The 12,281-nt window shown below is 36.9% G+C and overlaps 1 protein-coding gene across 3 annotated transcripts in view; it reads left to right on the forward strand.

The window, feature by feature from the left end:
- Positions 1-12,281, forward strand: part of MUSK (muscle associated receptor tyrosine kinase) — a 190,271-nt gene that overhangs the window by 27,062 nt on the left and 150,928 nt on the right. For all 3 annotated transcript variants that reach the window (XM_027839484.1, XM_027839483.1, XM_027839486.1), the window contains exon 2: positions 3,380-3,506. In XM_027839484.1, coding sequence (XP_027695285.1) covers positions 3,380-3,506 — 127 coding nt within the window. The remainder of the gene's footprint in view (positions 1-3,379; positions 3,507-12,281) is intronic.

Below are 12,281 nucleotides of genomic sequence, written 5' to 3' on the forward strand. Positions count from 1 at the left end.
GCTATACATGTACAATGATATGCATTAGTCATGTTGTGAAAGAAGAATCAGAACAAAAGGGAAAAACCACAAAAAAGAGAAAGTAGTATCCTTGGATCTGCATTGAGATTCCACAGTTCTTTCTCTGGATGTGGATAGCATTTTCCGTCATGAGTCTTTTGGAATTGTCTTAGATCATTGCATTGCTGAGAAGAGCCAAGTCTATCACAGTTGATTATTGCACAATGTTGCTGTCATTGTGTGAAATGTTCTCTTGGTTCTGCTCACTCCATTCAGCATCATTACCAAGCATGTAAGTCCAGGTTTTTCTGAAATCAACCTGCTCATCATTTCTTATAGCACAATAGTATTCCATTACATTCATACACCACAATTTGTTCAGTTATTCTCCAATTGATGGGCATCCCTTCAATTTCCAATTCTTGGCCACTGTAAAGCTAATTTTCCAACTTCAACTTCTCCTAATGAACTTATAAGGAAGAACCCTGGACCCTCATATATGTGCCCTTTTCTCTCAATGTACCCCAGTCCAACCCATTCTTCTAGGGGTAGTCCAAGTCCTACTTCAGCCATGATATCCAACCCTAACAATTCCATTTTTTTAAAAAAAAATGATTTTACTGCTGCACATCTCACCATGATGTCTCCTGCCATTGACTAGCCTTGATGCTTCTTGATGGTGTAATTCATTTACCATTTAGTGTATGGCACCATTTATTTTGCAGTCATATCATGTTTTCCCCATTCAACTGTAAACCTGATGAAGGCAAGAATTCTGCCTTATACTTCTTTATCACTAGATTTTGGCACACGGTCAGAATGTCTGTTGATGACAAAGATTTTATTATTTTAACTTTTATTTTCATATAGACTTATACCAAACAAACCTATAAATAATCACCTGCAAAGTATAATCCCCACTACAGACAGTTAAATAAAATAACATAAAAGAGAGATTGCTGTTGAGATGGCAACATTACATTTGGTATTATACTACTTTTTATTTTTTCATGAGAAAAGAAAAATTATGTACTTTGATTTTAATAATTACTTCAGTACCCACATTGGTCATTGTCTTTTAACTGAGATTTGTTGCTCTTTGATGTAGTGTGGCATAGTGGAAGTGTCTCAAAAGTCTTAGTGGTTTTACACTTTAATAGCTTAACTATGTACTAAGATTTTTGAGTATCATGCATGGCTACGTTCAGAGTCAGAAAGACCTGGATTCAAGTCCTTTTTCTAACACATTTGTTGAGTGAAAATGGACATTATGTGTCTTTCCAGTGCTGTAGGCCAGGGCTTAAACTTTTTCCACTCGCAATCCCTTTTTGGTTTTGGCAGCATTCGTTGGCGCTGCATGGGCATAATGGCATGTGCAGTACAAAATGCACATGCTTTGTGTTCAGAACCAAGACCGCAGTGAAGGTGTGTGATATAACAAAGGCAAGTGCTGCCAGAAACACCTTGGATTCATTACGCATTTGATTTTTAATTAATTTTTGGCTGTTGCATGTTCAGAAACCTTTTACTGTTGCTAAATTTTTCTTGACCCTGTATGTGGTCACAACCCACAGTTTAAGAAGCACTGCATTGTAGGGAATTTGTAAAGACTAAAATTGAGGTAGTTTTGTGGTGCAATGGATAGACGTCTGGGCCTAGAGTCAGGAAGACTGGAGTTCAAATATGGTCTCAGACACTTGCTAGTTGTGTGACCTTGAGCAAGTCACTTAACCTCTGTTTGCCTCAGTTTCCTCATCTGTAAAATGGTGGTAACAATAGCATCTACCTCCCAGGACTGTTGCAAGGCTCAAGTGAGATAATAATTGTAAAGCATTTAGCAAAAAGTCTGGCACATAGTAAGTGATATATAAATATCATCATCATCATCATCATCATCATCATTTTTTTGGCAAAACAGTTGTTGACTTCTATTTGGTAGAAGAAGTTTCTTCACTGAAGTAAAGGGAGTTACCTTCATATCATAACTACTGTCAATGTTGCTCTCTCATTTAAATGGCTTATATCACATCACAAAATGTTTTCCGTGTTTCTTTAAATTTTTCATATTTGACTGTCCACATCCAGAAAAAGAACTATGGAGTCTGAATGCAGATTGAAGCATATTATTTGCTTCTCTCTTTTCTTTTTTTGTCTTTGTTTCTTCTTTCTTGTGGTTTCTCCATTGGTTCTAGTTCTTCTTTACAACATGACTAATGTGAAAACAGGCTTAATATGAATGTATATGTTGAACATATATCAATTTGCATGAGGTCTTGGGGTGGGGGAGGGGAGAGATGTGGGAGAAAATTTGGAACTCAAAATCTTATGGAAGTGATTGTTGAAAACTAAAAATAAATAAATAAATTTATTAATTAAAAAAGATTTTTTTATATTTGTTCATCTTTATGATGCATATTCCATTTAATTAATACAATTTGTTCAGCCATTTCCAGTGAGGCACAGAGCTCTCCCCACCCCCTACTTTTTATTTGTTATTGCAAATAATGCTCCTGTGAATATTTTTGCATGAATGGATATTTTCCTACTACCCCTTATTGCTTTGACAATGGGTATTATCACCTACCTCCATCAGTCATAAACTCAATAGTGGGACTATTTCAAAGGTTAGGAACATATTACTAACTTCTCTCACATAATTTCAAATTGTTCTTTGAAACTGTTGTCTTAACTATGCTTAAAGGGCTTTAAGATTTTGCATATCCTTTGAACCAGCAATACCACTTGGGTCTGTATCCCAAAGAGATCAAAGAAAAAGGAAAAGGACCTCTATGTACAAAAATATTTATAGCAGCTCTTTTTGTGGTGGTAAAGAATTGGAAATTAAGAAGATGTCCATCAATTGGTGGATGACTAAACAAGTAGTATGTGTTTGTGATAGAATACTACTGTGCTATAAGAAATGACTAGCAGGATGGTTTCAGGAAAACCTAGAAAGACTTATATGAATTGATGCAAAGTGAAGTGAGCAGAACCAGTAAAATATTGTATACACTAGCAACAATATTGTAAGGATGATTGACTGTGAAAGACTTAGCTACCATGATTAAGACAATGATCCAATACAATTCCAAAGGACCCATGATGAAAAATGTTACCCACTCCAGAGAGAGAACTGCTGAACCTTGAGGGCAGATTGAAGCATACTTTTTTTTTTTACTTTATTTTTCTTGGGGTTTTGTTTGTGTGTTTTCTTTCACAACATGGCTAATATGGAAATGTGTTGCATGATTTCACATGTATGATTGAAAATGTTTGTTGACTGAAAAAAAAAGGTCGTCCTAGTTCATAGCTCTAGGATTTCAAATGTGGAAGATAATTTAAATTTTTTTTTCTTTTTTGATTTCTTTACTTTCTATAGCTCCTATCATCACCACTCCTCTTGAAACAGTAGATGCATTAGTTGAAGAAGTAGCCACCTTCATGTGTGCAGTAGAGTCTTATCCTCAGCCTGAGATTGCCTGGACTCGTAATAAAATTCTCATTAAGTAAGTATGTCAACTCGATTCTCTAATGAGAATGCAGTTTACTGTTGTATGCTATCTCTCTGAGAAGGTTGGCAGAGGGGGCCAGCCCTAGGCAAAATTATGGTGTAGGTAAAATTTGGTTTTGATGACCACACTTCAAGAATATAATGAATGTTAGATAAGAAAGAGGCCTAACAGAGTGTTAGATTAAAGGATCACAGGTTTTAGAGCAAGAAGTGACCTAGAGATCATCTGGTATAACTTCATCATTTTAGTGGTGAGAAAGCTGAGTCCCAGCAAAGTGAAGTAATTAATCAAAAGTCCTAGAGATTTAAACCTAGATCTTCTGACTCCAAATACAGTCTTCTTTCTATTAGTCACAGAGTGATAGGTTTAGAGTACTAGTCTAGCCCCCTAATTTGATAATAGTAGCTCATATATATAGTGTTCTTCATAATGTAGAAAGTACCTGTGAGATTGGTAGGATAAGCCTTATTATCCTTCTTGTAAAAGTGAGGAAACTGAGGTTCAATGAGATTAAATGACTAATACTTCGTCTCAAACTTTGGTTTTCAATTCCAAGTCCAGTGTTCTTTTCTCTGAACCCTAATCCCTCTCATTAAAGTATTCTTACTCTAACAAAAGTGAGGTCCAGAGACTAAATGATTTATCCAAAGTAAAATAGCCAGTTAATGGCAGACTCAGTTCTAATATTCAGGTTGTCTGATTCCCAGTCTAGTAATGTTTCTAAAACACTGTGTTTTCTTCCCATTCCATAATGCCACCCTCCTTCTTATGAGGTACCAGTTGTCCTCACCTTCAAGTCAGATGGCTCTAAAGATGAGAACTGATAACACTCTTTTACATTTTAGAGTTAAGTTTATGTGTATACCTTTCCCAGAGATATTTGCATTTTGAGTTTTCTGTTCAGTTGTGGAAGGAAAGGTTTTATTCTCAGTTAAAAAAATCTCAAGCCATCAAGGAGCAGTGAGATAGATGGTTTTGTGTATGGGGGTCGGGGTATCTAGCCTGAGAATAGGACTTTGAGACTTCCCATGCCCCTAAAATTACACCTCACAGATCGATATCCATTCTATCCACATATAAAATCATAATTATAAGGGTGACACACTTAATAGATAATATTTCATTTATCTTCCCTGTCAAACTATGGCCCACAAAAATATGTTGAAAAACTTGAATATAGCATAAAATGGTATTAAAACAGGTATCCCACACCATGTACCACAATAATTTCTGACTATGTCAGGAACCTAAATATTTTACAAATCAATATAAAACTCAATTTTTAAAAATTGAATTACTTATCTATAGCATTTATGAGAGGGGAAAAATTCTTATCTAGTCACTAAATAGAAGGAATTGTAAGTGAGAAAATAGATAAGCAGCATTCTGGTACTGTGGGAAAAGCACTGGTTTTGGAGTTGGAAAACCTGGGTTTGATTTCCAGCTCTCTCCCTCACTAAGTTACCATGGGCAAATTGTTTTGTCCTCTGGGCCTAATTTTTTTTCATCTACAAAATGAAGAGGTTGGACTAGATGTTCTCTGATGTTTTTTCCAACTGAAAAATCTATGATGTTATCATTATGTAAAAATAAAGAGTTTTTTTTTTTTGCAACTAAAAGCAACATATCCTAAATAATTTTTTTTTAAAAAAGGGAATACAACAGATTGGGAAGAAATCATTGTCATAATTGTTATAAAAATCTGACATACAAAATTTATAAGGAATAACTACAAATTTAAGAGTCATTCACTTTTTTGGAGTCGTACTCAGAAAATAACCCTCTCTTGTAAATTTAAATGAGATTCAATACAAAAATATTTTTATATGAAATCATCTTTGCCTAAGCAGAATTACAAATAAGGCAAACTTTAAAGGTCCTGCCAACTCTCAAAATCTGCTATTCTGACAACATTATTCTGAGAAAGTAAGAGAACCACGATAGTATAGTGTCAGAACCAAAGGGAAGAGGAAATTTCAAAAAGGACTGGGTAGTCAATCTTGTGAAATACTATAGAAAGAATATATTATTTTTAACGTTCTTGGGAGACATCCAAAGCCAATAATGCCTAAAGTCAGAGAAAAGAAAATGAAAGCTTCCAGAGTGGATTAGAACATGGCCCCAAAACAAGTTAGGAAATTCCCTAAATGTGAGGCCATTAAGCAGAGCTGTCAATGCTCCTCCCTGGTCCTTATAGAAAAGCTAAGATTAGAATTGCCTGAAACATTCAAACCTAACTTTCAGACTAATATCTCTGTTCATTCTTGTATAAAATTTTTCCCATTTCATTCATTCAAATGTGTATGCTACACATTTTATCATAGGTGTATGATGCTAGCCAAACACTTGACCATAGTCAGTGATAAGTTCTAGGTGCTGTCAGCCACCCAGCAGTTAAGTGATCCACTAAACACCAAAGGCCTCTTTGGGGGACTCTCCATAGCTCTCAGAGAGCTAGCTATCTCTGTCTCTGAGCTTTACCCCTTTGTGGACATAGTGTTCATTTTTCAGTCTAAGGGATTGGTGTATCTGTGCATTTCTCTAATTAAATCCTTGGTTTGACATTGACGCACCAGAAAACCCTGCCCTCTTCCCTTTGCTTCAATTTTTCAATGCAGTCAATCCCACAAGCATGGCATAGCTATAGTCAGTATTTTATTCTTATCCATAAGAGAATAAAACAGAAGACATTAAATGACCCCGTTGGGGCTAGGAATCTGCACCTTCTACTTGTTTAATCTACAGGCAAGTAGAAACCCCGGGGTAGGGGGGAAGCAAAGCATACAGTTCAGGGATTCACATTCAAACCTTCCAACTCTGTTGTGGTAGGAAAGGAAAAGAATTAGCCATTCACAGCACTAAGCTGTCCTTGCCAATTACTGATGTTTCTAATTTTCATTCACAGATCTCTTCTATACCAACCAGTTCAGAGGTTGTGAGTCTTTACAGGGTATGGCTGGTAAAGTTCTCACAGTGACTGGAGGGGGAAACCCCAAGGGTCTTGGTGTCATGACCCATTGCCTCTCCATTTTCTATCTCTGTCATTTCTCCTTGGAAAGTTTTAAGTCCCATTCTGGTTTATATCTTACTTAGTTTCTGCCTCCAACTGATCTTGAAACCCACCCCTCCACCTTGCCTTTTTCCATATTGTGTTATAAAAACTTTGTGGGCACCCTCCATGTACTCCCAACCCTTGACAGGCATTTCTTTAGATACAAATTTTAATACGGTAAAAAATGATTCTAAGTGTAATGAGGATTATGGAAGTCATGTAAATAATTTACTACTTATAAAAATTTTCAAATGGAGGAAAACAGCACAAATCCGTAGAGAATGTATTAGGTCACTACTTGTGGGTAGTCCAACATCTAGGAATGAAAAAATGCCTTCCATGGAGTTGGGGTTATTTCAGGACTGGCTTAGATCTGGGACTGGGTCAATTCTAGTGCTTTCATTGCTCTCCCAACCAAAATGACTCGCTGTCAAACAAACTTAAATCTCAAGGACTAACCCCTAAACCAATTAGTTGCTCCAGGATTGTCTGTATTGGGCTGTTTGCAGTGGTGTGCTAATCAGCTTGAACCAGCTGGAAAGAACCAATTGTTAAATTCTCAATGTACATATTTATACTACTCTGGAAAATCAACAATTACAAATCAGGCCTTAATTTATTAAATTATTTTCTTATTATTTGACTTAAGAAAATGATAGACAATATCTTAGTAATTCAGATTAAACTAATTGTGCCACATATGATTTTTTTTTTCTTTTTAGAGAAATGGTTGTTAAAGATTTACCAGCCTTGACTATCTGTTTTCTGTCTGGTCAATTCCATGCAATTCAAAGTGATCCAAAAAATGAACAACACAGTACTTGCTGATCAATCAATTTGATCATACTATGATCATACATCCCTCATATACAGAGTGATACACAATCTATATTCTTTTTTCCACAGAAAGCTTACTACACAGATGCTGTCTCTGGACATTAACACAAACATGGAAACCTATAATCTCCAAGACCTATAGTCCAATCCCCACACAAAGCATAATGCATAAATATTTTCTTTGTTTAATCATGTCCAATTCTTCATGACTCCATTTGAGACTTTCTTCGTTTGCCATTTCCTTCTCCAGCTCATGTTACAGATGAGGAAACTAAGGCAGAGCTAAATGACTTGCCCAGGGTCATATAGCTACTAAGTAGCTGGGGCCAGATTTGAAATCAGGAAGAAGGGTCTTCCTGACTCATGGCCTGCTACTCTATCCACTGTACCACCTATCTGTCCCAAAGACACTGGAGTGGTTTGTCATTTCCTTCTCCAGTGGATTAAAATAAATAGAGGTTAAGTGACTTGGCCAGGGTCACTAGGAACTGTCTGAAGCCACATTTGAATTTCAGATCTTCCTGACTCCTGGCCCAGTACAATATCCACTGAACCACCTAGCTGTCTAAATATTCTCTACCACATCCCCCCTAAATGTAACCTAGGTTTTCCTTGAAGACCTTCAGAAATGAGGGACTCCTTTCTTTATAAGACAATCCCAATTCATTTGGTATGAGTCTAATACTAGGAAGTTTTAACTTACATTGAGCTAAAATCAGTTTCAAATATTTTAAGAGTAATAAAGTCTAGACAAAGCCCTTTGTATTGTCTATCTCTATTTCCTTCAGTTGTTGAACTGTGTGTAACCTGGATTAAGTTCCTTTTTTCTTTTTTAAGTTCTTTCTCCAAACTAGTCTTCCTTTAAAGGAAAAATTAGTTAATTTGTCTATGTTCCTTCTGAAATGTGGCATCCAGAACTAAATACTGTGTTCCAGGTGGGATCTGGGACCAGGGAAGAGTTCTATGGAGCTCCTACTTTCCCTATTTTGAAGACTATCACTATATTAATGTAAACAAAGATTAGATCACATTAACTGTTTTCCAGGCATTTCCTCCTTGGCCAGTGCTTGCCCATTATTTTGGAAACCAAGTGGAGTACTTTACATTTAACCCTATTAAAACATAATTTTAATGAATTTGGCCTATTATTGCAGCCTGACAAAGAGAGTTTGGGATTCTGGTTTTGTTATTCCCTAAATTAGATATGATGCCATTCACAAATTTGCTAAGTACCACCATCTTTGTCTTCATCTGTGCCATTGATGTAAAGTTAAACAGAATAGGGCCAGTGACAGTACCATGTGGCACAGAACTAGGAACTTCCATTGATTTCAAGATTGCTCCATTAATCCACTCTTTAAAAGCCTTTCATTGCCTTCGTTCTCTTAAGCCTATTTCCGTATCCTGAACTCATCAATAAACAACCTGTGCAGTCACATTCATCTCTTTACACATCTTCTTCGAATTCTCATCAGGGTCATTTGCTCTAAATAGCATTTAATTTTTGAAAATGTACCACCCCTCTTGAGCTGATATTTCTTTTAAGGTCTGAGACCCTAGGAGTCCACTTTTGATTTCTCTGAAGTCTCTAAAATTTGCTCCCAATATCTACGGAACCTTTCAGACTATGTCCATTGTTCTCTTTATCTGTCAAGAAATGCCACAGGATATAGTTGTTTCCTTCCAAGGTTACCATCATTTCCACTTCAGCAACACTTCCTCCTTATTGTTAGAACCTGGGGGAGGTTCTACTTACTACCCCCATTTACCTTCTGAGACAGGAAATTATCAACAGGGCAAGGTCAGTATTTATTGTCAGCCACAATTTTAGCTACAGGACATTTCAAACTGATTTTTAGAGAGCTGGAGTTCCCCTCACTACTTCTTTTCTCTCTATCATCAAGAACCTATCCTCTTTTTTCTCCATCTTGTCTAATGGCTGGAAATGTCTTCTATGTTTAATATTCTTGATGTTCACTGACCATATTTGAGAGAATATAGAAACACTGCCTGAGTGTAATTGTTCATTTATATCCACATTTGAAGTTAGAGATTGTGCGTTCCACAAATTACTTAGCAGATCATTCCCACCTTGATATTGTTTTTGTTTCTCCCTTCAATCCTCCCACTCATGGTCTCCCTTCCTTTGTATGTATATTCATATAACTATCCCTTTCCTTCTCTTCCCTTCCCTTCCCTCCTCCCCTTCCTCTCCCTCTGTCCATATAAGGTATAATATCCTTACCTGCAGGTGGGTGCTTGGCCCAAAGGCATGTAAGTTTTGATCACTGAAACCTCTCAAGATATCTTGAGGTTTACAGGTGAGATTTCTTAAAGGACCAGGCCTCAAATTGGATTGGCCAACAACAGGTCCCATCTCAAGCCCTACCTGATCATTGTTTGGGCCCTGATGGCTCAGAGTAAATATAAATAACAACTGTTTCTGTTTTGGCCAGAAACCACCCCCACCCCTCCACTCCACCCCACCCCTCATCCCCTCCCAGATCTATTTATTTATTTATTTATTTATGACTACGTAGAGGAGGCCATTCTTTGCCTCATTTCTTACCTAGCCTGATTGGGTATTGCCACAGTCAAACTGAGACCTGGGAAAGTCCTTAGCTCAAAAAGGCCAAGGTATCCAAATGCATCTGAAGCCATCTCCAGTCATCCTATCTATATCTGGTCACTGGATCAAGATGGCTCTAGAGGAAAAAGTGAGGCTGGTGATTTAGTATAGCCCTCCCTCACTTAAATCCAATTCACTTCCAAATTATGGCATCCACCTTCCTGAAGTAATGGTCCACTTTGAAAATGAAGGACAAACAACAACCTGTGAGTAGTACTAGCTGCCCCACTGGGGACCCAACTGTCCAGTTCTAGTTGAGCAACACAGTTCCCTCTCCCTCTCCCTCTCCTCTCCCTTATGTGTGGATTCTATATCTAGCTATATGTTTTGTTGATATTCAAAGACACCAATATACCACAACTACTTAGGTCACTTCTTTTCCAACAAGTCTACCTTTCCACTGACTTCAAATAATTGAACATGATTCAGAATCTGTTGTTTCTGTGACACCTATGAAGTATTTGTTTTTGCAAACTAAATGTCATTGTTGTATGAAAATATTTTGGTTAAACATTTGAATTATAGTTTGTTATCACACACTACTGTTGTATCTAAGGCATCCTTACCTTTAATGGAGTTCTTATGCTTGCATTGAGAATTATAAGCTAAAATCAATCATGATTATTTTATAGGATTGTATCATGCCTGGAATGTACTCTCTTCCCTCCTCTGCCTCTGAGAATCCCCAGTTTCCTTCAAGACTTAACTGAAGTATCATCTTCCTCTTGAAATCTTTCCCAGTCCCCTCTCTGCTAGTGCCTTCCTTTCAAAAAAAAAAATTCCCTTATCTACTGTGTATATATACAAATTATCTTCCTCATTTAGATTGTAATCCCCTTGAGGGAAGGGACTGTTTTACTTTTGTCTTTGTTTCCTGATCACCTAGGATAATGTCTGACTTAGTAAGTGCTTAACAGATGCTTGTTGAATGACTGAACTCTGGCTTCACTAATAAGGACTCAGTGGGATTTTAAACATTGAAGAATTTAATAGAAGTTTAGGAATAACCTTTCTCTCAGGAATTCTTAAGAATATCATTTCCCTTGTGTTGCCAAGAAGGGATTAATACATGGGAGACAATTACTAGATGGGGGACATAGGCCATGTCTTTTTGATAGATGCCTCTAGCTCTTTAAGAGGATTTAACCATCTTAGTTCAGTAGCATTAGCTTTGCCCAAATCCTCAAATTAATTATGAGCTTGCTGTTCCTTGTTGTAATCTATGATGCCTATAATAACTCTTAAACATATGTTAACCTCTGAAAAATACCTAAAAAAGGCTGAATGATCAGAGCTAGTAGCTGACTTTCCAACTCACATTTAAATATTATGTCTTCCGCAAATGAGTTACCAAAAATACATTGGAATCTACCCCCTAGAAAGCAGAACGAGGATAAAGTGGGCCTACTTTGGATATCATCCAAGGGGTTTATTACTGGAAGTACCAGAGGGACCTCATTATAACAGTTTCACCTCTAACACCATCCTGGGGCATGAACTCTGAGAACAATAACAGAATTGTGCCTGTATTTCTTGAAAGCCACCATAAGCTTAAATACTCTTATTTCATTTGCTGATCTTGAGTTATAAGATAGTACAGAGGGAGATCCATATGATGAGCTGATGTTTGGAGGAATTGATTCTAACTGGTCCAAACTGGTAACCAAACTTTCATTTATGTTGGTGGCTTATTCTGGTACAGAACATGAGCCAAATTATATGCAATTAATCCCAAACTGAAACAGAACAGAAATGCTTATCTGGCTCCACTCTCTTGGCAATAATACAACTCATCATAACATTTGCAGATACTTAACATTCTCTCACCATCCAGATATTCAGTCAGAGGGAACAATGCTACTTTCTTTTGCCCAGAGTCAGTGTCCTGTCTTTCAGAATGTCAGAGATAGCCCTCCTTATTCGTTGTGGTTTTCTGGGTATCTAATGAGGATTAGGGAATGTTTCTGCTGCTACAAAAATAAAAATAAATAACCTTTTTATGGTGAGGAGGAAGGACAGCAATTGTTTGTGGGCAGGAGGTTGGGTTGGGGAGGGAATCTGCTTACCTTGTACTATTTAGTGCAGAGATCATAGTACTTAAAGTTCAGTAATCTAGGCTCAAATCATACTCTTTCACAAACTAGTTGCATGAATCTGGGCAAGTCACTTTACCTCTCTGTCTTTGGTTTCCTCATCTGTCTAATGGGGATGATATATATATATATATATATATATATATATATATATATAT

This window comes from Vombatus ursinus, unplaced genomic scaffold (genome assembly GCF_900497805.2).
Source record: "Vombatus ursinus unplaced genomic scaffold, bare-nosed wombat genome assembly UNPS02014832.1, whole genome shotgun sequence".
In the NCBI taxonomy this organism is placed as follows: Eukaryota; Metazoa; Chordata; class Mammalia; order Diprotodontia; family Vombatidae; genus Vombatus; species Vombatus ursinus.